The sequence below is a fragment of the Onychostoma macrolepis genome, chromosome 05, assembly GCF_012432095.1.
Source record: "Onychostoma macrolepis isolate SWU-2019 chromosome 05, ASM1243209v1, whole genome shotgun sequence".
In the NCBI taxonomy this organism is placed as follows: Eukaryota; Metazoa; Chordata; class Actinopteri; order Cypriniformes; family Cyprinidae; genus Onychostoma; species Onychostoma macrolepis.
Window position 1 is genome coordinate 27,048,580 of NC_081159.1, and position 24,472 is coordinate 27,073,051.

A 24,472-nucleotide genomic window follows, 5' to 3' on the forward strand; every position below is an offset into this window, starting at 1 on the left:
TGTCTTTTTAAACATTACCATATCTGCATTTGTGATCGGAGAAATGACAAACAACAAGCACTACTCTACATGGCTCAAAACTCGCGTTTGAATAGTCCGTGGCAGATTCTTTAAATATGAAAACATACTTACAGGCTGTGAGTAAGAAGCGCCAGACTGTCCTTGCAAAGTTGGAATTGCCCCAATTTATAGAAACAGTCTTTGAGCACAGCTGGCAGGCTACTTGACAGGTTCAGGAAATAGTCCTCCGTAAAATGCGCTGCACACACTCTATTATTTGGGTTGAACTATTCTGGAACAGTGTTGTAAATGCAACTTAACCACTGATTTCTAGTTGTGTCCTCTTTTGGAAGCCCAAACAAGGTAGTTTCTCTTTCACAAAGAAACACAGCGTCTCCACGACACGGCGCCGGCGGCAGCAACAATACTACAGAGAGAATAAAAGTCCCGCCCTCTTTCTTTGCGTATACATTTGGGTGGTGTTTTGCAAATCTCCCCACACCATGATATAGACGTGGGGGCGTGTTTGAATGAAGCATTTTAGGGGGGCGTGGTCGAGTCTTAACTTTTACAAAGAATATCTCTTTGGTTTTGAGACTTTAGTCTTTGCAGCTTGTAACACTCGAAATCGCATCATATGACCCCTTTAATCTTACTTTACTGCCATCTGTTTGATGGAAGTTAACAAAATAAATGAGCAGATGCTTGAAACATTTCATTGAGTCAATTCTTTGTGGTTAGTTGACTCTTACCCCCTTTACACCAGTAGGAACCAGGTGCTAGTTGCCAGGTGCCAGTGCTATTGCCGGTTCTTAGTTGGTTCAACTGGCGAGCCCTTTAAGAGCCGGTTGCTTTTCCACAGGCTAGAGAGCACGTCACTGAATACATTTCATGTTTCGATTCACTAGTGCAGCTGCGGTAGCGACTTGTTTGTGGTGCATTGCCACCGTGCAGACCGATCGATCGTCACACAACACGCTGAAGCATTTCAAGAGCGATCCAAAAGCATAAAGAGCCGTCTGCTTTCCAGTTGCTCCTGCAGTACCCCGATGCCTCGCACTGAACGGTCCGTGCAGCTCCGATCCATCCTGAACAAGCCTAAACAAACCATCAACAATGGCGGACGTTGCGTTGCTATTGATGTTCATGGCTTTGCAAACCTACATCGGCATCCAAACACGGCGAATCCAACATGTTCGTGTTTAGCTGCTATTTCAAACATGGTGGTCAAAAGTTTCTGTTGTCTTGTTGGTCACGGAAACCCAGCCCCTGACGCAAGCGGTTCTTCCTTTGAGATGGGTATAAATGGAAGTCAGAGCCAGCTCCAAATGGGCGGGTCAGCTCTAAATGGGTTGGGCCTTGTTAATATGCCCTACACCAAATCCAACCCTAAACCTACCCTCCCTCTTGGAGCTGTCCCAACCTACTTGCAGCATAAGTCCTTCACACTTGGAGGTAAGTCCCTCCCACTTGGAGGTCTCCGGGCTGCAACGAAATATACTTGCTTCCTTCTGGCCCAGCAATGTTTTGGTGCTACTTACGAACTGCTTTTCCTGGTTCGGAGCTGGTGCTTTGGGTGTCAAAAGACAAAGAATCGGTTTGAAACTAGGCTCTGGCTCCGAACCAGCACTGGAACTGCCTTGGTGGAAGAGGGGTACAAATGCACGCAGCCCAACCAATTTAATTAAGAATTTAATTTATTTTAAATAAACAGTTTGTTTTCGTGCAGTAGTTTGACAACCAACACAACATACTAGTTTTATCACATAGATTCTTGTCCATGAACTGGGCGTAGACACTTATTTTTGTCACCTTTTTTGTGCTGAGAACAATTTTAATGCAAAAATCCAGTCGGTCGGTCATAAACTCCAAAAAATTATACATTTATATTTAATAATATTTAAAATGTACATAATATTATTTATCCAGAATGTATCAATTAATAAAATGTGTGCACTACCATTCAAAATGTTGGTCTTCCCTCAGAAATCATTCTAATATGCGGATTTATTATTACCAATATTGAAAACAGTTGTTACCTGTTTTTTTCTTCTTCTCAGGAATATTTGATGAATACAGAGGTCAATAGAACAGCATTTATTTGAAATAGAATTTACCGTCATCTTTAAACAGTTTAATGCCTCTTTGCTGAATAGGATATTTTGTCAGAAGAGGTCCTTCACAAGGGGATCAACATATTTGGGGTCCTTGGCTTAAAAAAATGAAAACCCCTGTTCTATGCTACACATAAAAACAACAACAACAACAAAAAAGTTGTTTCTTTTGAATTCCGTAAAGGAACAATACTTATGTTACTGATGTGTTACATTGAGCCTTTCATAAAAATGTCTGTATTCATATGACATCAAAATCAAAAATCACTCTCAGGCTGACAGTCTCAAATTGAAGCATACATTTACACGGAGTACAATCAGTAAAACAACTGAAATCATTTTTCAAATGAGTGATTCTTTTGAATCAGATAATGCATGAACAAGGAGTAATAATTCCAACAGCTTTGAAAGATGCATCCATTGAGTTAATTCAGGCCAGATGTCACATACATAAAGCAATATCATTCGGGCAAAAAGGCAGATCGTCTGGTCTTGTTTTATTGTATGTAGTTGTCACAAATGTGGCACACACCAGTCTGTCAAGTCCAGTATAATGGCTACACTCAGCCAGAGTGTTTGTGAATGTGTGAGGGTGTATGTTTTTGTGTTAGTAGCACAAACGGAGGAAGATGCACTTTTGTAGACATCACACATGAATGGCTTAAGAGCTGCACCAAAGCATTTCATGGAAACGCATTGCTGACTGATCCAGGCTTGTGAGATACTTGTTTGACGTGTTTTTGTTTTTTACATGTTCTCTCTTCACACAAGCAGTGTCCATGTTAAAACTGTTAACAGACACCTGTCTGCAGAGGCATATTATTATTATTATTATCCTGAATGACAGTATGCTTAAATTAAGAAAGATTAAAAAAACAGTTGTTATCTGTACTGAATAAATCTTAATTTGTATACTTGGTACACAAGTGTTTTGTATCTCAACAGCTCTTTCCAGCTGTATTATGATTTATTTATTTGTAAGGACCATGATTTTATTATTTTAAACATGCATTTTTAATGCCTTTTTTTTGTTTAATACTTAATTGCTCATAGTTTAGGGATTTATTTTTATATGATGATGCTGGCACACACATGCCTGCTTGATTTCAGGTTATGTCTTCATTTAAGTCTCATACAAGTATATGCTTTTCATAGTATTGTAAGGATATCTCACTTAGACGACTGTCATCTATAGTCATCTTCAAATCAAAATCGATCCCATTTACTTTATCAATCTTCATCAACCTTCAAGATCCTATTGTAAAATATGATTTAACACTTTGTTATTCCTAACAAGAAAAGGTGTCTTTAATCTTTCATCATAATGTAATAACTGATCGAATTCTAAAACGTATTTCTTTTTCGGCTGACATCATCAAGCCCTCTAGTTTTTACATTTTTGCTAAATAATGATAATTTTCTCTTTTCTTGTTGAAAACCAGTTGACACACTGGTTTGCCCAATTCGTAACTCTGATTGGATGTTCAGTTTAGCAGCACAGACAGAGGCTATTCTAATGTTCCGAGCATTCCAGTACGTGAATATTTTCATAACAATATGAGCCACTTAACATGAAGAAAGTTATCAGTCCCTCCCTTTGATTGGACTTTGAGATATTGAGTATGTGTCTGTTGTTGTTTTTTATTTTTTTTTTTTTATTTTTTTTTTGGATGTTATGTATAAAAAATAAATAAAAATGTTGATAACAAAAAAAAAAAAAAGAAAGTTATCAGAATAACTGATGTTCAAAAGGGTAAGCAAGTACTACTTTATTTACGTTTCATATATTTGCATATATCTCATATCCTTGTTTCTTTTTCTTCTTTTGAATGACACACAGGCTATAGATTCACTGATATAGCCAGTTAATACCTTACACGCAGGAGCAGAACGCACGTGATAGTGCCAGGTTTTTTTTGGTCCAGCCGCAGCCGACACAAGGTGCCGCTAGTTCTTTGAAGTCAGCTTGGTGTCAGCTCCCGGCTTTATTAGATTTAGAAATATGTCTGATTCCAAAGTAAAATTAGTTGAAAACACCATTTCATGCTTTGATATATACTAAAATCTTGCGAAGCATATTTATATTGTAAAATGAGTCAAAAGTCTGTGGTCAGTATGATTTCTTTTCTTTTCTTTTCTTTTTTTTTTTTTTAAAGAAATCACTTATGGTCACCAAGGATATGTATGTTTATTTTTTTTTCAAAAATGCAGTAAAACAGTAAAATTGTGGATATTTTAAAATGTTATTTATTCCTGTGATGGCAAATCCAGTCTTCCGTGTCAAATGATCCTTTAAAAATAATTGTAATATGACGATATGGTGCTCAAGAAACATCTCTTATTGTTAATCTTCTGTTTATTTGATTTATTTGAAATACCTTTTTTTAAATTTATTTTATTTCTTTTTTTATAAATCTTACCGACCCCAAACTTTTGAACGTTTGTGTAGCTTTCTTACATATTCTCACATAGACTTCCTGGAAAGTCACACGCATACCAGAAAAGAAACAGGTTTTTGTTGTTTATGTCGTTTTTAAAGCTCTTTCATGACTGAGTGCATCAGGCATGCTCCAGGCCTTTCAAGAAATCATTTTTGATGTGTTTATCCACTGTCTCTCAGCCGTTTGATCTGGTTCTACATACACACAACCACTATACTGTATGTGACCAGGAATAACACACTCTGCTTTATCCAGTTCCTTGAGTGCTACTTAGCAAGTCCTCATCCTCTCTCTTGCACCCTCCATATCTTTCCATTGCTTTATCCCCCTCTCTCCCTCTCTCTGTCTCGCAGGGCTTGTGCAGCGTTGTGTTATCATCCAGAAAGATGAGAATGGCTTTGGGCTGACAGTGAGCGGCGATAACCCTGTGTTTGTACAGCTTGTAAAAGAGGGTAAGAAAGACACAATCCCTGTTGTTCGTTGTCCTTGTTTTGCCTTCCATAACATGCACATGTTTAAGTGACGTAAACACACACTTGTCTCCTTTAACTACCAAGACATGGATAATTATCTGGTTGTGTAACACCACAGTACAGTATAATTACGACACTAACAGTGCTAAATACATAGTTGCTTTTCACGTAACTACAGTGAGACAGTGAAAATGTGTATTCAAGCTACTTGTGACCATCCTTACTCTGCACTGATGATATCTGATGGTACTGTAGTATATTTGTTTCATTTCAGCAGACTGCATTATCTCTCTTTTTCTTGTTTTGCATGTAGATGGAGCTGCCATGCGAGCTGGTGTTCAGACAGGTGACCGGATTATAAAGGTGATGATCAGCAGGGCCTCCAATGTGTCGAAGTTCGGATCTATTAATCAGAGAAGTAGATTTTAATGTAGATTGTTGAGATTTAGTTCAAAATGAGCACAGTCTGTTATTGGGGCTTGTGTCTTTAAGCCCTGAAGCTATAATACACATCCTCTCCAGACAGCTCACCTGATGTCAGCAGGATGTCTCGGGTGCTGTGCTCTGCCACCTGCTGGCTGAATGGAGAATTATAGCTCTGCATACAGGTGCTGGTCATATAATTAGAATATCATCAAAAAGTTGATTTATTTCACTAATTCCATTCAAAAAGTGAAACTTGTATATTATATTCATTCATTACACACAGACTGATATATTTCAAATGTTTATTTCTTTTAATTTTGATGATTAGAGCTTACAGCTCATGAAAGTCAAAAATCTGTATCTCAAAATATTAGAATATTTACATTTGAGTTTGAATAAATGACCATCCATACAGTATAAATTCTGGGTATCTCTTGTTCTTTGAAACCACAATAATGGGGAAGACTGCTGACTTGGCAATGATCCAGAAGATGAACATTGACACCCTCCACAAAGAGGGTAAGTCACAGAAGGTCATTACTGAAAGGTGTGGCTGTTTACAGAGTGCTGTATCAAAGCATATTAAATGCAAAGTTGACTGGAAGGAAGAATTTGGGTAGGAAAAGGTGCACAAGCAACAGGGATGACCGCAAGCTTGAGAATACAGTCAAGCAAAGCCGATTCAAACACTTGTGAGAGCTTCACAAGGAGAGAACTGAAGCTGGAGTCAGTGCATCAAGAGTCACCACGCTCAGACGTCTTCAGGAAAAGGGCTACCAAGCCACTTCTGAACCAGAGACAACGTCAGAAGCATCTTACCTGGGCTGTGGAGAAAAAGAACTGGACTGTTGCTCAGTGGTCCAAAGTCCTCTTTTCGGATGAAAGTAAATTTTGCATTTCCTTTGGAATTCAGGGTCCCAGAGTCTGAAGGAAGAGTGGAGAGGCACACAATCCACGTTGCTTGAGGTCCAGTGTAAAGTTTCCACAGTCAGTGATGATTTGGGGCGCCATGTCATCTGCTGGTGTTGGTCCACTGTGTTTTCTGAGGTCCACAGTCAACGCAGCCATCTACCAGGAGATTTTAGAGCACTTCATGCTTCCTTCTGTTGACAAGCTTTATGGAGATGCTGATTTCATTTTCCAACAGGACTTGGCACCTGCCCACACTGCCAAAGCAACCAGTATCTGGTTTAAGGACCATGGTATCCCTGTTCTTAATTGGCCAGCAAACTTGCCTGACCTTAACCCCATAGAAAATCTATGGGGTATTGTGAAGAGGAAGATGCGATATGCCAGACCCAACAATGCAGAAGAGCTGAAGGCCACTATCAGAGCAACCTGGGCTCTCATAACACCTGAGCAGTGCCACAGACTGATCGACTCCATGCCACGCCGCATTGCTGCAGTAATTCAGGCAAAAGGAGCCCCAACTAAGTATTGAGTGCTGTACATGCTTATACTTTTCATCTTCATACTTTTCAGTTGGCCAAGATTTCTAAAAATCCTTTCTTTGTATTGGTCTTAAGTAATATTCTAATTTTCTGAGATACTGAATTTGGGATTTTCCTTAGTTGTCAGTTATAATCATCAAAATGAAAAGAAATAAACATTTGAAATATATCAGTCTGTGTGTAATGAATGAATATGATATACAAGTTTCACTTTTTGAATGGAATTAGTGAAATAAATCAACTTTTTGATGATATTCTAATTATATGACCAGCACCTGTATATCTCCAGCCCTACTTACTAGTTCAGAATTCAGAAATCATAATTATGATGTGACCTACACTACCATTCAAAAGTTTGTAGTCAGTACAGTTTTTTGTTTTTGAAAGAACTCTCTTATTCTCACCAAGGCTGCATGTATTTGCTCAAAAACACAGTGAAAATGTTAATATTGTGAAATAATTTTTCATTTTAAAATAACGGTTTTCTACACACGCACTCTCTAAAATAATTGTTTATTATTTACTGTTTTCTACACACACACACACACACACACACACACACACACAGAAGAATATTAAGAAACATTTGTCAGGATTCTTTGATGCATAGAAAGTTTAAAAGAAAAGCATTTATTTAAATTAGAAACATTGTAACATTAATTGTATTATTGTTATTTTTGACCAGTTTAATTTTCCCTTGCTGAATAAAAGTATTATTAGTATGTCTAAAAAAAAATATATATATATATATATATGTATGTATGTATGCATGTATGCATGTATGTATGTACTGACCCTGAATGGTTTTGATTGGTAGTGTATTCTCATATCGTATTGGTCAGAATATTCTGGCCATTTTGACCAGTTTTTTTCTCAGCCCAACAAACACAGGAAGCCTTTTGGAGCACTGCTGTGGAATGATAGGAAATGTAGTTTGGTCACGCAAGCCCATCAACTCATAAACTTTTTTTTTTTTTTTTCCTGCTAGGTACCAAAGCAATTTTAATTTAAATTTGCATTATTTGACATTAATAAAAACTTAATAGACTGTAACTATAAAAGAAAAATAATAATGCAAGTGATAAAATTAAGTCAACTAAAAGTAAAAAAAAATTTAAAAATACAAAAATAAAAACTTATATACTATTAGCTTTTTATTAATATTTTGAATAAGTATATATAATAACACTGAGAACAGTATAATTAAAAGTATTTTTTAGCACACATTTTTCATTGCTGGTACAGAAATAGACAGTAACTGGCAATATTGTTCTTAATGTTAAGAAGCAACTTTTAAATATTGTTCTTAATGTTAAGCAACTTTTAAATAAGTTTATATAAAAAATTGGGTTATTAAGTAAATACAGCACAAACTAAAGACTAATGCAGCATTCTGGCTTAAGTATCACCTATGAATTTAATTTAATCAATGTGTTTGTGTTTTTTTTTTCATGCAGGTCAATGGGACATTAGTTACACATTCAAATCATGTAGAAGTTGTAAAGCTAATAAAATGTAAGTAGCTTGTGTCTTTTTACTAAGTTTACTAAGCTATTCGCATTTAAAATGAACAATACTGTACAATTGTTGGTGTGTTTGTGTGTGTTTGTGTGCAGCGGGCTCCTATGTGGCCCTAACAGTTCTGGGGAGACCGCCGGGCCTGCCTCAGATCCCCCTCTCAGACGGCGAGGGGGAGGAGGGGCCTCTCTTCTCTCTCACCTCCCCTCACTCCCCGGGGCCCATCGGACCAGACCGCTTGTCTTCCTCCCCCAGCCCCTCGGAGCGCAAACCGACCCCTCTGTCTGTATGGGTAAGAGCTGATAAACAGCCTTGATCTTCATCAGCCCCATATCATCTGCCTGCAGTCTTTCATAGCACTGTATGCCTTTTACTACAGTAACTCATTATGTGTTTCGCTGCTTGTGTTTGAAGTGTCAGCAAGAGCAGTCACATGCTTTCATACAGGCAGTGTCTTGAACACATAAGAGGGCTGTGGCTCTTTATGAAAGTGATTTCTGGGTTACTACAATGAGTACTTCCTTTCATAATGGTTTAAATTGTACACTGCCTTTCACTATTTAAGTGTTTTTTTTTTTTTTTTTTTTTTATCCAACACAGACGCTGACCAAAATTTACAGAAAATATATGTATAATTAATGTTACAAAAGATTTGTTTCAAATAATTTATTTTCACAAATAATTTGAGTTTTCTTTGAACTTACATTAGAGCTGCACAATTCTGGATAAATAGAAAATTCTGAATTTTTTATTTTTTTTGTAAATAGAGATTGTGATTTTTCCACTATTCTGAAGAAAAGCATTAGACAGCCAAAATAAAATTGTATTTACTAGAGGTTCTGACAAAATTTTCATTGCTTCAGTCTATTAAAATATATTAGTTCGAATTAAATTATTTAAAAAATAATAATAATAATTGAAGTAGCCAGTGTCTCATTTATAAAGTCTTTTGTTATTGTTGAGTCAGTGTTTCTAAATGAATCTCTTGAATAAATTATTCAATGACAAATACTTTTTTTTAAGTTGTCGCTACCTACTGGCATAACGAGATAATCAATACAAAACAATTATTGTCATTGGGAATAAGATTGCGTGGGTTTGAATCGAGATTGTGATCTTTTAACAATTAATTGTGCAGCTCAAGAATCCTGAAATTAAGTATCACAGTTTCTACAATAATATTAAGCAGCACAACTATTTTCAACACTGATAATAGTAAGAATTGTTTCTTGAGGAGCAAATCAGCATATTAGAATGATTTCATCATGTCCTTAGAAGACTGGAGAATGACTGCTGAAAATTCAGTTTGCTATCACAGGAATAAATTATACTTCAAAATATATTCAAATAGAAACCAGTAATATTAAACTGTAAGATTTCACACCGTATTTTTGATCAAATAAATTCAGCCTTGCTTGGTCATAATTTCTTTAAAAGCATTTTAAAAATCTTACTGACCCAAACTTTTGAACGATAATTATAATGGTTATCTGGAATGGACAATAAAAGTGTAGTTAAATCTACAAATCGAGACTGACACACTTTTTTTCTTCAAGAAATTTATTATAAGATGACCATAGTGCTGATTAAGTTGCCGTGCATTTTTAGCATATTTTCTATCAAGTTTTGAGAACTGAAACCCTACTTGAAATGCTGCTGCCTTGCAGAGTTGCTCATAAATACAGCATGAATACTGCAACCCATTAGTATGTGTAAATGTGTGCTGTATTTAGCACACATTCAGTTTAGAACCAATGGAAAGTATTGGATGTAATTTTCTGAACTGAAGCTATTATTATAGACTGACTCATGTGTGATTAGGACCGTCATTGCGCTGATACATATAAGTGTACTTGTATGAACCACGTGATGTGACGGCACTCTCTGAGTCTTTAATCTCACATCCTCTATGACAAGAGACGTGGGAATGATCAGAGCCGCTGTGATGTTTGATAAATTACAGGCCATGACGGAGGAGCACAGCAGAAACCCTACACCTAAACTACTGAAGGAAATCCAGGACGCCAAGAAGCACATTCCACAGCACCAGGAGCAGCTCAGCAAGCCCTCTGGGACTGGACAGGTACATGCTCATACATAAACACCCACAAAACCAACCTACAAGCTGTGATTCAGAGGAATTCTCAGTTCTAAAATGTAAAAAAAAACTACTGTAATAAAAAACAAAAAAAAACTCTATGTATAGATGTTAATGTAATGTTTAAAATAATGTTTATTTGTTATTTTTGATTTGGTATAAATACACATTTCAGCTACAATTTCAAAATTAGAATTGATGGAAAGGTTTGTTCATGTTAAATCATTCATTTTTGCAAGTGACACTATATACACAACAGGTGTGGAGAAAACTGAGAAAATTAACCATCAGTTTACACCATAATTTTGCTTTTTAAAAACTAATTAATAATAACACGAAATTTTTATTTGTCAGTAAAACATGTGGAACATATAACATCTTTTAGCATATTTCAGACAGGAAGCCCTGTTTCAGCTTTCATTATACATTTAGATAGTGTAGTCTAGGGTTAAATGAAGCTAAAACCAGAAAAAACATTTTCATTTACTAAAATAAAACAGAAAAACTCAACTTACTTTATTTCAGCTTGTTGCCAAGGCAACATTTCTCATTTTCATTTAGTTTGTTGAAGTACTAAAATAACTAAAACTAAACTAAAAGTTAATCAAAGCTATATAAAAAAACACAACAAAGTTACCTAAACATGAACTAAATTTAAAATGGCCTGACATGCATGATGCAACAATAAGACAAAATACAAGCATTGTGTCCACACTAGATGCAAAGTATCTACAAGACACAACAAAATCAATTACAAATCAAAGCCAGAGTCTCTCTCTCTGCAAGCACACGGCTGTCTCGCAACAAGATGAATGAATACACAATCAAATTACAAAAAAAGAAACCATTTTAATATTATACAAAGAACAATTAGTTACTGATCTGTACCAAGTAAAACCATTTCAAACATAAATCATAAGTCACTCATTGCATTGTTGTCATGGCTGGTTAAGACAAAAAATCTAGTTAACATGGATAAGATGCCTTTTTATGAGATTTTTTTTTTTTTTTTTTTTGCATGGAGTTACATCAACAAAACTAGGCAGAAAAATAATAATTCCTGACCTCTGTGGTCTTCAGTAACAGTCATTATTTTTTGCAATTCTTCTATTCAGTACAGCTAATGGTGCAGAAATTACACTTCACATTCTGGAAATGTCATGATTTTGCAGTGCTACAGTAATAAATGTTGGTTTGTATTTGTTGTAGGATGGCTCCTTATCTCCAAGGCCAGGAGAAGGAGAGCAGGAGGATGGAAGGGGAGATTTGGATCGGCCCCCTTCATGGCAAGGCGATGCTGGAATGGAGCCACCGTGGACCAACAATACCACAGCCCCTGTCAGTAGACCTGCTTCCCATCAGCCTCACCTTCCTCATTTAACATTTCTTGGATGCTGATTTATGATTCCTTTGTGTAATTGACATTTGCTGTCAATTGATCCATGCAGGTCACTCCCAGTCCTGTCCCAGAGAGTCCATGCCAAAGAGAGACCCCCTGCCACAGCCCAAAGACCACACCCCGAGACAGCCTCAATTCCTGTCCTTCACCGGATGCCGAAGACACACCTGACCTTGTGAGGGACCTTTTTAACCTCATGTCTTCATTTGCAGTTTCTCAGTGCTGTGCGTAATTTGAATGTTTCTCATTTAGGATTCTCAGTCGAGTGTGAGCCCCTCCACTCGTCCGGTAGCACACATCATTGGTGCTGAGGACGAAGACTTTGACACAGAGCAGGAACAGGTAGGGCTGACCGTGGCTTGGATATAGTCTGTACATTACTGCCTTTTGATTTTTGTACTCACAGGCTCTACTTCAAACAATAGTGAGCTGCCTAGATGTAACTCATGAGTCATGACAAAGTTGTTTTTTGTTCTTAGCTTAGGGGTAAAACAAAGCGATATACTGCTTGCAAACATCCCATCACCGCCTGTGCTGAGAGTAGTGTTTAGATGATTATGTAATATGTACTTCAGGCTTTACTCTCAATAACAAAATAAACACAACAAAATGACGGTGGTGAGAAAACAGCAGTTAAGAAAGCATCTGTTCATAGTGATCTGGATAAACTCTGCAATTTGGCACTGCAGTTAACTTAAGTCACATCACATTTATTTATATAGCAGCTTTACAGTATTAAACATGGAAAAAGTGTGTCACTTACAACATCAATTTTTACCATAAAGCAGCTGTCCAGTGTGTTTGTGTTTACTCGCATCTGACCTCAACGGACTGAACAGAAAAATGAACCGGAGAAGATTGCTATTTCAAAGAAGTCAGAGCCGCAGAGCACACATACCTCGCCACGGACCAATGCTATTTCAAATGTGTTTTCCAGAAAACTTGTGTTTGCCAAGCTGTTTAAATCTCCAAAAGCAAACTCAAAATGAACTTTGTGTTAGTCCGATTTTATTTGAAATGATCACTCCAATTTGTTTTTCTATTTGCTTGAAGTATATTGGGGGCTCAACCAAGCGAATCTTTGTGGATAACTGATGCGAAATCTACAAATGGAAATTTTGATCTTTTGAAATTTGATCTCACAGGAGACATATCACACAATCTCCACTCCTATTGGAAGTTCATGCATCAAATCATTTCTCATTTGCTTAAAGTCACTGACTAACTTTTCTTAATGGTGTTTTGTTTTGCTGGAGATGACCATATTTCATTATCAGGGTCTTTCTCATTTACCTCATGGGACCTCAATTCACAAAATGCACAATCTAGTTCGGCCCTACGCAACTAATGCCTTAGAGTTCCACTTGCCCCGCTTTTCTGAGACCCTGCTTATGATGTCATCTTAGAAGGTAGCTACCTAGGTAGACAGTTGATAAGAAGGAAGCTTACTAGCGTTTGGAATAGAGCCCAGTGTTTTATTCATGGAAAATAGCAAAACCTTTTACACATTTACATTCACAAGCCCACATTTAAGTTGAGCATTAAATCACGCAGTTGAATAATATATTAATGTGTACTAGTATTGTAAGTCAACTCTCTCTGTCTCTAGATGAATGGCCAGTGTAGCTGTTTTCAGAGCATAGACCTCCTGAAATCTCGGCCTGCTCACCTGGCAGCTTTCATCCATCATGTGGTCTCTCAGTTTGACCCTGCGCCGCTGGTGAGATTGATCACCCCTCTTACCCACAAACCTGGAATTTCCAGGCATCTAACAAAATGTTTATAAATTACTTTCCATGTTCCATGAATCTCTTGCATGCTTATGGTTTGGTCTCAGACCAGATGAGTCACATCACTTGTTTCCCTTCTCGCTCCGCAGCTGTGCTACCTCTATGCTGAACTTTACAAACAGACCAGCTCCAAAGAGACACGACGAATCCTCATGGATACCTTCTTCATAGAAAAAACTGCTGTAAGGAACTATAAAGCAGTCTCATCTTGTTTAGCTCGTCATGGATGATGTGGTTTCTGATTAAGTGTTGAATAAATAAATATATATATATATATATATATATATATATATATATATATATATATATATATATATATATATATATATATATATATATATATATTTATTTATTTATTTTTTAACAGAGCTTGAAAGTAACTGTGCCCGAATCCATCATCGCTGACCTGGGTAAGTTCAAACCTCTGAATACTAGGGATGTTATTTAAAAATAAAAGGACAAAATATATTGGCTGAATAAAACAACAATTTAACTGTCTGATATTTATTTTTTTATTTTAAAATTAATCTGTATTTGCTGATTTATTGGTAAATGAGAAAAACGTCTGATTATCGATAATGGTGCCAGTATACTGTGCATCTCATTTTAGAACCTTTCATGACTTTTATTCATGTGTTTGTGTGTGCATAGAACGGACTGCACACTCAATTAATGCAGAACGGAAGAGGCCGGAGCCCATCTCAGAGGACGTCCACCGACAATATGTGCAGCAGCTGCAGGACACACTACTACCTGACATCCAGAAAAACCTAGAAGACTTCAGGTGAGATGCACTCATCTAATACACACACACAATCAGATAAAAATGTAGGGGTCATTCACTCTTCAACTCCAATGTACCAACAAGTGTCAGTCAAAACCTTCTCCTCCAGTAAGTTCACTCATGTATTATTTGTATGTTTCAGGCACAAGCGCAGTATGGGTCTGACCCTAGCTGAAGCAGAGCTAGTCCGTCTGGATACAGAGAGAATGAGAGACCGTGTGGCTCTGGAAAAAGAGCGATCCTGTGCAGAGCACATCATCTCTAAGATAGAGGATGTACTGTAAGTGCAGTTGTCCATGCTGACATGTATGTGAATATACTTTTAGATGATGCTTGATAGGTTTCTTGTCCTTCTCTTCTTGGCTGTCTCTCTGTGTATGGTAGTTGGTGCTCACACATTACAGATCACTGCCATTTACATAACCATTTTATCATAAGTTTACAAAGCTCATGTAGAATTTTTAAAATGTTCAGAATTCTTTTAAAAATCATAAAAAAATGTCATATGGCTTCATGGGCTTTCATGGTTATAATCGTATCTTACTGATAGACAACACTTAATTGCTGTCCATAACTTTAAATCTTGCACTACTCCCCTAACTCAGGGTGTTCCACAGGGCTCTGTTCTCATTCCTCTTCTTTTATATAAATATACATGTTTAAGGAGTATGTAAATTTTGCAAGAGGTATATACTGTATATTTGCAAGGGACCAGTATGCAAACTGAGGTGCATATTATTTCAGAAAGGTAACATGTGACTCATAAAGGTTCGCTAGGGGCTTTTTAGAAAGAGAAATTATTGCTAATATAATGCCGGTGTAAGTACTGTACAAACGTTTTTAATAAAAAAATTGTTCCCAACTGACAAATATAACACAACTAAAAAAGGGGGGGGGGGGAGAATTGATTTTTCTTAGCTGTATTCACTTCCTTAAAGGATAATGATGAGGTAATTTTGACCAAATTTGTTGATTTATAGAATATTACATTATTTTAAAAAGGGTTGTGGTAACAAGGTTTATGTATGACACATTGGCATCAGCCATTCATTGTTAATCATTATTTAACTGGTTGCCATTTTACCCAAAGATTAACTGAGATTAAACCTTGACTAATATGATAGCATTGAGATTAAACTAATCATGATAACATCTTTAGGTTTAAACCAAAATGGGTAAATAATATTTACATGTTACACTATACAAATGAGAAGTAAAACTCACTGGAAATTGCTTGTCTTTCACACTTCAGTAAATCGCAACTTATGTTTGTTTCAGATTGACGTCACAGGCCACAGAGGAAGATAAGTGGTAAGGGGAATTCTCATGTCCTCTCCCTCCATAAAAGACATATTACATCACCCCATATTAACCCCTGAAACACTGTCCTGCCTTACAGATTGATACTAAATCCAAGGTCACACAAAAATGTAGTATTTAGTAAAATGGTACAGTTTTACATTACTTCATAAAGTAGTAAAACAAAAGTATAAAAAGGTATATTTTTAAAGGCAAAACCGGCTACAAATCACACTAGCACTGTAGTTTCCCTCCCAATTTTTGCTGCAGTCTTGTGAGTGGTGTGTAGTTGCAGCATATGATCGGTCAGGAGCCCATATGGGCGGCAGCAGCAGGGACTGAGGCGTTGTGTGTCCGCCCAGATGGCATGCAAGAGAGTGGAGCCTCATGAAGCCTCTGACAGGAGCTTGTGAGGGCTATTTCTGCTCTGGCACTGACTGCGGTTACGCATTGTACAAGTCATCTGTTTGGCTTGTAAGTGTTTGTGAGAACAGCTTTGTAAGTTCTTCAGCTGGGGTCCTAGCTGTCAGAATAATTTTCTGCACACTGTAAAGTATTTCAGCATGGACTGAACTAAGCTCTTGCTCCCCCTGCTGGAAATGACAAATAATGATTTCTCAGAATGGTCCGTTTTAAACATTGAACACAGAGTCCGAAACTTTTGCACATTGAAAAATAAATACGACCTCACGTTGTGTCAATCGCATTTACACACTGCCTCCGAAACTTTCATCCGTCATAAAAATAAAAAAAATTGGATCAGTTTCGATTTTCTGTGTTTTCGCATCCGTAGCAAGCATTTTGATAGGAAAGGATGACACATATGGAAAAAACGTATGCGAAAATTTCAGAATCAGTGTGCAAGGACCTTGAGGCTGGATTAGAAAAACATCAGCTAGTCTTCTGTTTTGGCTGAATCATCAAAACCTGGGTATATATACAGATGTAATAACGCAATTTGAATACATTACTACTGTTCAAACTTAGGGAAGTGAACAAATTCCAAGTGTTTTTTTTCCTCATACTGTCATTTTCTTTCACAGTAGCACCATGCAGTTTGTGATACTCTCGTATATGAAGCAGCTCGGCGTAAAAGTGAAGGAGTCTCGAGGGCTGGAGCACAAGCCCAAGCTAATGAATCTTTTCCCTAAGATAAAGGTACAAACTCTCAGCAAACTTTGGAGTTTGGAGTTTCTGTCTCCAAATGACTCCATGCAACCAAAGAAACCTAACCATTGTCTCTGTGCTCCCTAAACAGAAAAGTATAAAGCCTGAGAAAGATGGAAGTGAAGAGAAATCAAAGAAAACACGATTTCCTAGTGTTTTTCCTCAGAGACGGCCGAGCAGGATTGACACTTCAGCAAGTAAGCTGATTCATTTCATTAACAATTAAACCAGTGGTTCTCAACCTTTTTTATTCAAAGACCCCCACTGGCCATCAAAATTATTTAAAGGCCCTGCCCATATTGGCTAAGATATTTCCTCCTGCATTTCTGCTGTAATAATGAGTTAACAGTAAGTTAATGTTTTGGTAACAGAAACTGGGAGTGTTGATATATTAAATTAACCAAAATTTATTTTATGATTTCAGAAGCTACAAGATTCTGATTCTATGTTTTCTTTAATAAAAACAATTGTTATTGGGAGGGGGAAAAGAAATCTTGATTATTTTGTATATGCATAATATTTTAGTTTTTTTATTTAGTTTTTTGGTTTTTATTGATATGCTTTAAGTAATCTGGCCTTGAAAACCTCTGGATTACAACACAGGTTTAGTTTTGTAGTTATGCAGACAGTAGCAGAAATGTCAGCTATTCATAAACGAGGTCGTTTACATGTAGTCTTAAAGGTACAGTAGCAAAAAAGAGAGGCCTGTTTAATTCTAGGATTTAGAGATAGTGAAATGGGATTTGAAATTAATTAATATTTCTCAAACATAGAGGAATACTATAAGTGAACGTAAAGAGATAAAAATGAAAAGGGAAAAACCGGTTAATTTCTCAGACAAAAAGGAATTTTGTTTCAGTTTTTGTTAGGGTGAAATCTCTGTGTGGCATAATCTAGTTCCTTGTGGGTTTATTTTACTTCCCTGTTTGTGACAATTTTATACAGACAGCCACTCACTTGTAATCTCCTTTATTTTGAAGAGACAACTACCATTCAGGACTCAATGCTAAGTTTTTTCTACTGGCCCTGCCACAAAATAAATAAAATAAATAAATAAAAATAGTAAATTGCTTGTTTAGTTTTTTTTAGTAAATGTTGTCACAACACCAAAATTTTAGATACCAGTGAAATTTCCCTTTTCCAGTTTCGATATCACAGCAAAAACTACTATCCTAACTAATATAAAGGTTAAACGTTAGTGAAGACAAGTAAACAGTCAGTAATAAAATAAGAAGAGTAATTGAGCAAATAAAATGAAACAAACAGTGTGTTGAGTTTTTCAGGTAGGTCTAACACTAGTATGCAGAGGAAAGAAATATTAAAGAAATTAAATAAGGTAATCAATGTAAAATAATTACTGCTCTGTCCTCACTGAATTAAATATTTTCTCCCAATTTTATGTGTGTGTGCATATGTAACAATAATTCCATCAACTGTCCCGAGGGTCTTTCACGCTGACCCGGACAAACAGGTAGTCCTTATTGGCGAGGCCTGACACTGATTTTGTTCTCTCTCTTTCTCTTGCCCTACAGTCACCAGGGCCCTGGAGCCGAGGCAGCGTCCGACAAAGCCTCAGCTGCCGTTGGGCGCTGGAGAGCAGGCAGACGGCTCGTCTCCTCCCGTACGGAGCAGTCATTCGAGTGAAGGCTCAGATGGCACCACTGCCCTGGTCACGTCACCCCCTTACAGCGCTCCAGCAGCACAGGGCACAGACTGCATCAGCCGAGAGTCTGAGACTGGTGAGAGACACTTCACAGATCATTGTTGTCAAGCTGTCTGTGCTTTTAAAAGTTTTTATTTTTACTTTTTTGGGGGCTGTCAGTTGATTACAGATTTAGATCAAATGAATTACATTATATACTAAATAATTAATAATCAAACTGATAATTAAAATTTGAGTATTGGCTGAGAAAAGCCCCAAAAAGAAGATCAGCCATGCTTATTTTCTTGGTAACGCTACGATAAAGTTCCATTAGTAAAGTAGGTTAATTAAGGTGAACCAACAATAAAAAGGTTTTCATTTTCATAAGTTTTTCACAAATAATTTATTATTTGTAATGTTAATTTTTAACATTTGCTAATACATTATTCAAATCAAAAGTTGGATCTGTTTAGATTATTTAATAGACCTGAGTAAACATTAAAGATATAGTTCACCCAAAAATGAAAATTCTGTCATTAATTACTCACCCTCATGTTGTTCTAAACCTGTAAGACCTCCGTTCATCCCATAGGAGGTTCTTACACGATTAAGGCTCAGAAACTTAGCAAGCAGATCGTTAAAATAATCCATGTGACATCAGTGGTTGAACCGTAATTTTACGAAGCTAAGAGAATACTTTTTGTGTGCAAAAAAACAAAAATAACATCTATTATTCAACAATTAGTCTCCTCCGCGTCATCCTATAGCGCCATTTTGGAGAGTATCACATACGTAAACAACAATCTTATTTCTTGACTCAAGATTTGAAAAAGGTCTAGTTCTAAGTGAAATTACCAAATAGGATAGGATTCTGATTTAAGATGTTTCTGTAATACAGCCCCAGCTTTGTTTTTAGTTTGTATTTTTAAGTTTGTTTGCTTTGTCTGGGCTCTGTCAGTGTTCTCCTGGTTATTGGGGTCAAAGCTTAAATCTGCTGACTACGTTTTTTCTGAAAATAATTGGCCTCTTTTACTTTTTTACTTTTGCATTTTAATTGGAGATAGTCAGATTGTGCCCACATTTAGAGAGAGGGATATTTTTACGTGCTTCAATGGGAGAGTTCATTCATTGTGTGCATAATTGTATTGTTTTTTTGTTTCAACTTTAAACGTTCAAAGCCCAGCAAAGGCCAGATTCAAGTTGCCTTTCCTTATGAAGCTTCTTCTATTCAGCACTGATTTCAAAAGCTTTTCATTTTCTGACACACTGTCTCTTTCTGGCTGTGAACTTAGGTGGACTTCCCTCTTCTGCAATACCCAGACTGGGAGACGGTGTCGTCCCGGGAGATCCGCAGGACTCGTCGTCTTCAAACACTCACTTTGACTTCAGCCCCTGTACACTGGAGCATCTACAGGAGGAGGAACCTGAGACAGACAAGTGAGTCAAGTGATCACCATCCAGGCTTATATTAATAAAATCACTTTTTCACACTGCACATAATCCAGATTTATCAAGTCGCATACTCAGTCATTATCTGGTTTGTCCTCAGCAGGTAGTAGAACAATATAATTAGCATCCTGAATGAGAATATAATCTGACATTTCGTACTGACTGGATTTCTAAATATCACATTTTAATTTTAAAATCACATTTAGATATTGTTTTATGAGCACCTTTTTGCTGTTCACACTGCAAAACCTGAAACTGGTTTGAGTCTGAACTAAACTACTATTCAAAAGTTTGGAGTCAGATGTATATATATATTTTTTTGTATTTTAATATAATTTTTTTTAATTCTAAAAGGCACATTAAATTGCTCAAAAGTGATAGTTATTTTTTAATTATTTTAAAATCGTAATAGTATTTTACGATATTCCTGTTTTACTGTATTTTTAAATAAATGGTAGTGTAAATAAGCCTAAAAACTGTCACTCCAAAAAATGCTTTTACATTGGATTTGGATTTGAGACAAGCAGTCGCTGTCTCATAATCGGGCTGTTTTGAGTAAGAGCAGTCTCATCTGTCTCAGCGACCATGATACAGGCCTCACAGCTATTTTTGTTCCTTAAGTCTCAGTAGTGACGATGCACATACAACATTTGAAACAAAGCTTTGCTCTGTGGTGCTCTGCTCTGTAAATTATCTTACTAGGACAAACAGAGAATGAAGCTTGTGCCTCATGACTTAGGGCTCTTGGGAAGAGAAAGAGATCGCTGACAACATGCAGCGTTTGGGATGTTGGGATTCTTACTACTGTAGGGTAATTGGAATGTGATTTACCTTTCAGGACGCAGGACACCGGCACCCCCAGGCCTGACAGGAGGTGAGTGCTCTCTCTTTGGTGGTTGACCAGTATGGGTTTTTCAGTGGTCGATGCTGATATCACTTCTTGGCCATTTCAGACAACAATATAAGCATTAATGTGACAAAACACACATGTAATAAAACAGAAACATTTTCAGTAGTGTTCTCAGTCTTTTGGATCCCATTGTGTAACAATACAAAATATAAGGTTGTGCTTTTAATACACATAAACATGCAACACTTACATAATGACCCAAGGTCGTTGTGTAAGTAATGTTATATATACATATAATCTTTAAATGACAGTATAATAACATACAATAAAATGTATTATGTAATAAATTTCAATATAACATTCAAAGTCATTTTTGGCTAATTGTTTATGAAAGTGGGAACCATGTGACAGCTCTGATAGAATTTAGTTTGTCTGACTTGCTGTAAGGGGCATTTAGTGTTTTACTTGCTAGGCCTCTATGATTTCCATGATGCGGAAATCGTGGAATCAAGTCATATTTACTGTAGAACTATTTATAAATGTGTGTGTAATTTATAATTACAATTAATTTATAATTTTATTTTAAATTTTTTCTGAATAACAATATAAAGACACTATAGGGACACTCTACATAAACTTAATCTCCAGAGCTGCTCTAAAGGTCATTGCACACTGTGTCCGAAATTTTCGTCCAAGATTTTCGCACATTAAAAAATAAACATGACCTCACATTGTGTCAATCATGTTTACACACTCCCTCCGAAACTTTCATCTGTCTTAAAAAAATAAAAAATTCGGACCAGGTTCGATTTTCTGCATTTTCACATCCGTAGCAAGCATTTTGATGACGAATACGAAAAAACGCATGCGAAAATTTCAGACTCGGTGTGCAAAGATCTTAAGAGTTAATTTCTTGAGCATTTCATCATGTCACTTAGTCATTTGTTAATTTTAAAAAAACTTGATAGAATTATGACTATTTGTGTAGTAAAATCTACTTCTCAACATAAAAATAATAACATTCATTAAAACATGTTTTTATATTAAAACAATATTTTTATTTTAATAATATATTTAGATTTTTTTTTAATGTTGCTAGTTGATTGCATTTTAAGATTGGTTAAACTGTTAAAGTTGTAAGATTACCACTGTTTTTTATTATAAATTAGCATTAAATTATAAAAAAGTAAAAATTACAGATATTTAAGACATGCGTTTTGATGTGTTCTCATTGCGTTTGCCATGTTTGTACAGCAGGATGGAGCCGCTGGGCTCTGGAGAGGTGCAGAGTGAAGATGATCAGTGTGCTGAGGCAGAGCTGGAGCCTCCTAACTGGCAGACGCTGGTGAGCAGAGACGTCCTTTCCACACTTACAGCTCAGGAAATCAAGAGACAGGAAGTCATCAACGGTGAGTGACAAGTGTGGTTTACTGTATGAGCAGTAGTTTGGGAAGTGTCTTCCTAAAGTAATCACAATTTCTTTTCTAATTTTAATTACTTCTCATAAACTTAAATCAAGCTGCATGATATGGATGAACAATGAACACCAAATTGTCTTTTGTTCTTTATTAAATATCAGATATTTTGTTACACAGTTCAAGACGTATGGATCTCTCAAGGCTACATGGATCTCTTGCCATTAGTTTTTATGCTAGTAGTACAATTTATTTTTTGATTTTGATTTAAACACCGTTTGTTTCTGGACATTTCATGTTTTTACCATCATTAATTAAAATTGAATAAGTAAACCAAGAAACATTATTACATATATTTTTATTTTATTATAAAGTTGCATAACAACTGAAAACTTATTCCCTTATTTTATCCCAGGATAAAGTATTCTGATTAGTCCCAACACAAACTTGAGAAGCAGTGAACAAGTGCAAACTCTCCTGTGTAACCACCTCTCTCCTTCCTGTCTTGCTTTCACAGAGTTGTTCTACACAGAGAGAGCACATGTTCGAATGATGAAGGTTCTGGAGAATTTGTTTTACCAGCCGCTGATCAGAGAGGCCATCCTTCCTCCTGCAGACATCAAAAACATCTTCAGCAACCTTGAGGAGATCGTTCATCTGCACAGTAAGTCTCATAACTTCACAAACCCCCAAAAGTCTTGAACACATCTAAAGTAAAGGCTCCCTCTAAATACTCTCTTCCTTCTCGTTTCACTTCAGTGTCTTTAACGGAACAAATGACTGCGGTTCGGAAGAAAAATGAGACGGCGCTCATTGACTCAATAGGAGATGATCTGCTTTCCTGGGTAAGAAACTGTAAATATGCATTAAAGAGAATTCCCTGCTAGAAAAACCAGATTGTACTAGTCTACGGTAGACAAGGTCATGAACATGGTAGCTGGTTTGTTGCTGTATCAAATCGGTCTGATCTTCCAACTAAACCAGCTTGGACCAACTAATGACCATAAATGACTAATTTTGGCTAGCTAGAAACCATCTAAATCCAGTGACCATTAGATTTTCCAGCAGGGAAGTTTTACATCCAGTTGTGTCTTTATCCACAGTTCAGTGGAGAAGAGGAGGCGAAGATCAAGGGAGCTGCGGGCACGTACTGCAGTAATCAGCCTTTCGCCCTGGAACTCATCAAGAGCAAACAGAAGAAAGACCAGCGCTTCAACTCCTTCATACAGGTCAGTGGCCTAATAGAGCAGTGGTTGCTTTCATAATTGGAAGTAACTCTACTTGCTTTTAGTCGTGTTTGTGTGTTTTATCTGGCCATTCCAGATGGAAAATATAACAAATGTAATATTAATATGGAAGTGTTTGCATTGCAGGAGGCAGAGAGTAACCGACATTGTCGCAGGCTGCAGTTAAAGGACATTATTCCTGTGGAGACACAAAGACTCACAAAGTATCCCCTCCTGCTGGAGAACATCGCCAAATACACAGGTACAGCAGTCTCTTCTTTTTCGAACATTCATATTACACTTGTCCCAATTGATCGCAAAAAATTATATTAGGCTTGTTGTTCAGTGTAATGTTAATACACATAAACCTTAAGTAGGGGTTGGGGAGGAAAATTTCAGAATCAAATCTGAGCTTAGCTTTTTCTGCATATGCATGAGGGCACTTTTATGCGATAGAGAGTCGTATTCTGCTTCCTTATGCACAACCACACACATAACATCGACTAAGTATATAAATTTGCATAACGTTTCATGGTTGAAGCAAAACACAGTGGCAGTCACAGGTTTCACTGCACAGGATATTCGCTGTGAGAAGTGTTTTCGTCTTCGTTCTGCTGTACAAACGCAGAATTTTTGCCACTTCTAAATTTAATTATAAAAATGTTGCATATAGTCTTTTTTGGTGCACAAAAAGCATTCTTGTGGCTTCAGAAAATTACAGTTGAACCACTGGAGTAACATGGACTGCTTCCATGTTTTCACTACCTTTTCTGGGCGTTCGAAGTGAAAGTTGCTTAGGCTGTCAGTGGAGGTACAGGAACCTCTCGGATTTCATTTAAAATATCTTCAGTTTTGTTCTGACTTCCGAGGATGAAAGGAAGTCTTAGGGGATTGGAACAACTTGAGGATGTATAATGACAGAATTTTTAT

The 24,472-nt window shown here is 36.7% G+C and overlaps 1 protein-coding gene across 4 annotated transcripts in view; it reads left to right on the plus strand.

The window, feature by feature from the left end:
- Positions 1 to 24,472, plus strand: part of arhgef12b (Rho guanine nucleotide exchange factor (GEF) 12b) — a 72,771-nt gene that overhangs the window by 41,892 nt on the left and 6,407 nt on the right. For 3 of the 4 annotated variants that reach the window (XM_058775263.1, XM_058775265.1, XM_058775267.1), the window contains 24 exons: positions 4,909 to 5,007; positions 5,342 to 5,391; positions 8,363 to 8,420; positions 8,522 to 8,715; positions 10,387 to 10,506; positions 11,731 to 11,859; positions 11,970 to 12,095; positions 12,173 to 12,262; positions 13,530 to 13,640; positions 13,800 to 13,892; positions 14,078 to 14,120; positions 14,362 to 14,494; positions 14,637 to 14,774; positions 15,773 to 15,805; positions 16,837 to 16,951; positions 17,052 to 17,157; positions 18,493 to 18,699; positions 19,895 to 20,039; positions 20,890 to 20,925; positions 22,156 to 22,310; positions 22,834 to 22,980; positions 23,076 to 23,161; positions 23,420 to 23,545; positions 23,690 to 23,804. In XM_058775263.1, coding sequence (XP_058631246.1) covers positions 4,909 to 5,007; positions 5,342 to 5,391; positions 8,363 to 8,420; positions 8,522 to 8,715; positions 10,387 to 10,506; positions 11,731 to 11,859; positions 11,970 to 12,095; positions 12,173 to 12,262; positions 13,530 to 13,640; positions 13,800 to 13,892; positions 14,078 to 14,120; positions 14,362 to 14,494; positions 14,637 to 14,774; positions 15,773 to 15,805; positions 16,837 to 16,951; positions 17,052 to 17,157; positions 18,493 to 18,699; positions 19,895 to 20,039; positions 20,890 to 20,925; positions 22,156 to 22,310; positions 22,834 to 22,980; positions 23,076 to 23,161; positions 23,420 to 23,545; positions 23,690 to 23,804 — 2,655 coding nt within the window. The remainder of the gene's footprint in view (positions 1 to 4,908; positions 5,008 to 5,341; positions 5,392 to 8,362; positions 8,421 to 8,521; positions 8,716 to 10,386; positions 10,507 to 11,730; positions 11,860 to 11,969; positions 12,096 to 12,172; positions 12,263 to 13,529; positions 13,641 to 13,799; positions 13,893 to 14,077; positions 14,121 to 14,361; positions 14,495 to 14,636; positions 14,775 to 15,772; positions 15,806 to 16,836; positions 16,952 to 17,051; positions 17,158 to 18,492; positions 18,700 to 19,894; positions 20,040 to 20,889; positions 20,926 to 22,155; positions 22,311 to 22,833; positions 22,981 to 23,075; positions 23,162 to 23,419; positions 23,546 to 23,689; positions 23,805 to 24,472) is intronic. The other variant, XM_058775264.1, reaches the window with a different exon arrangement.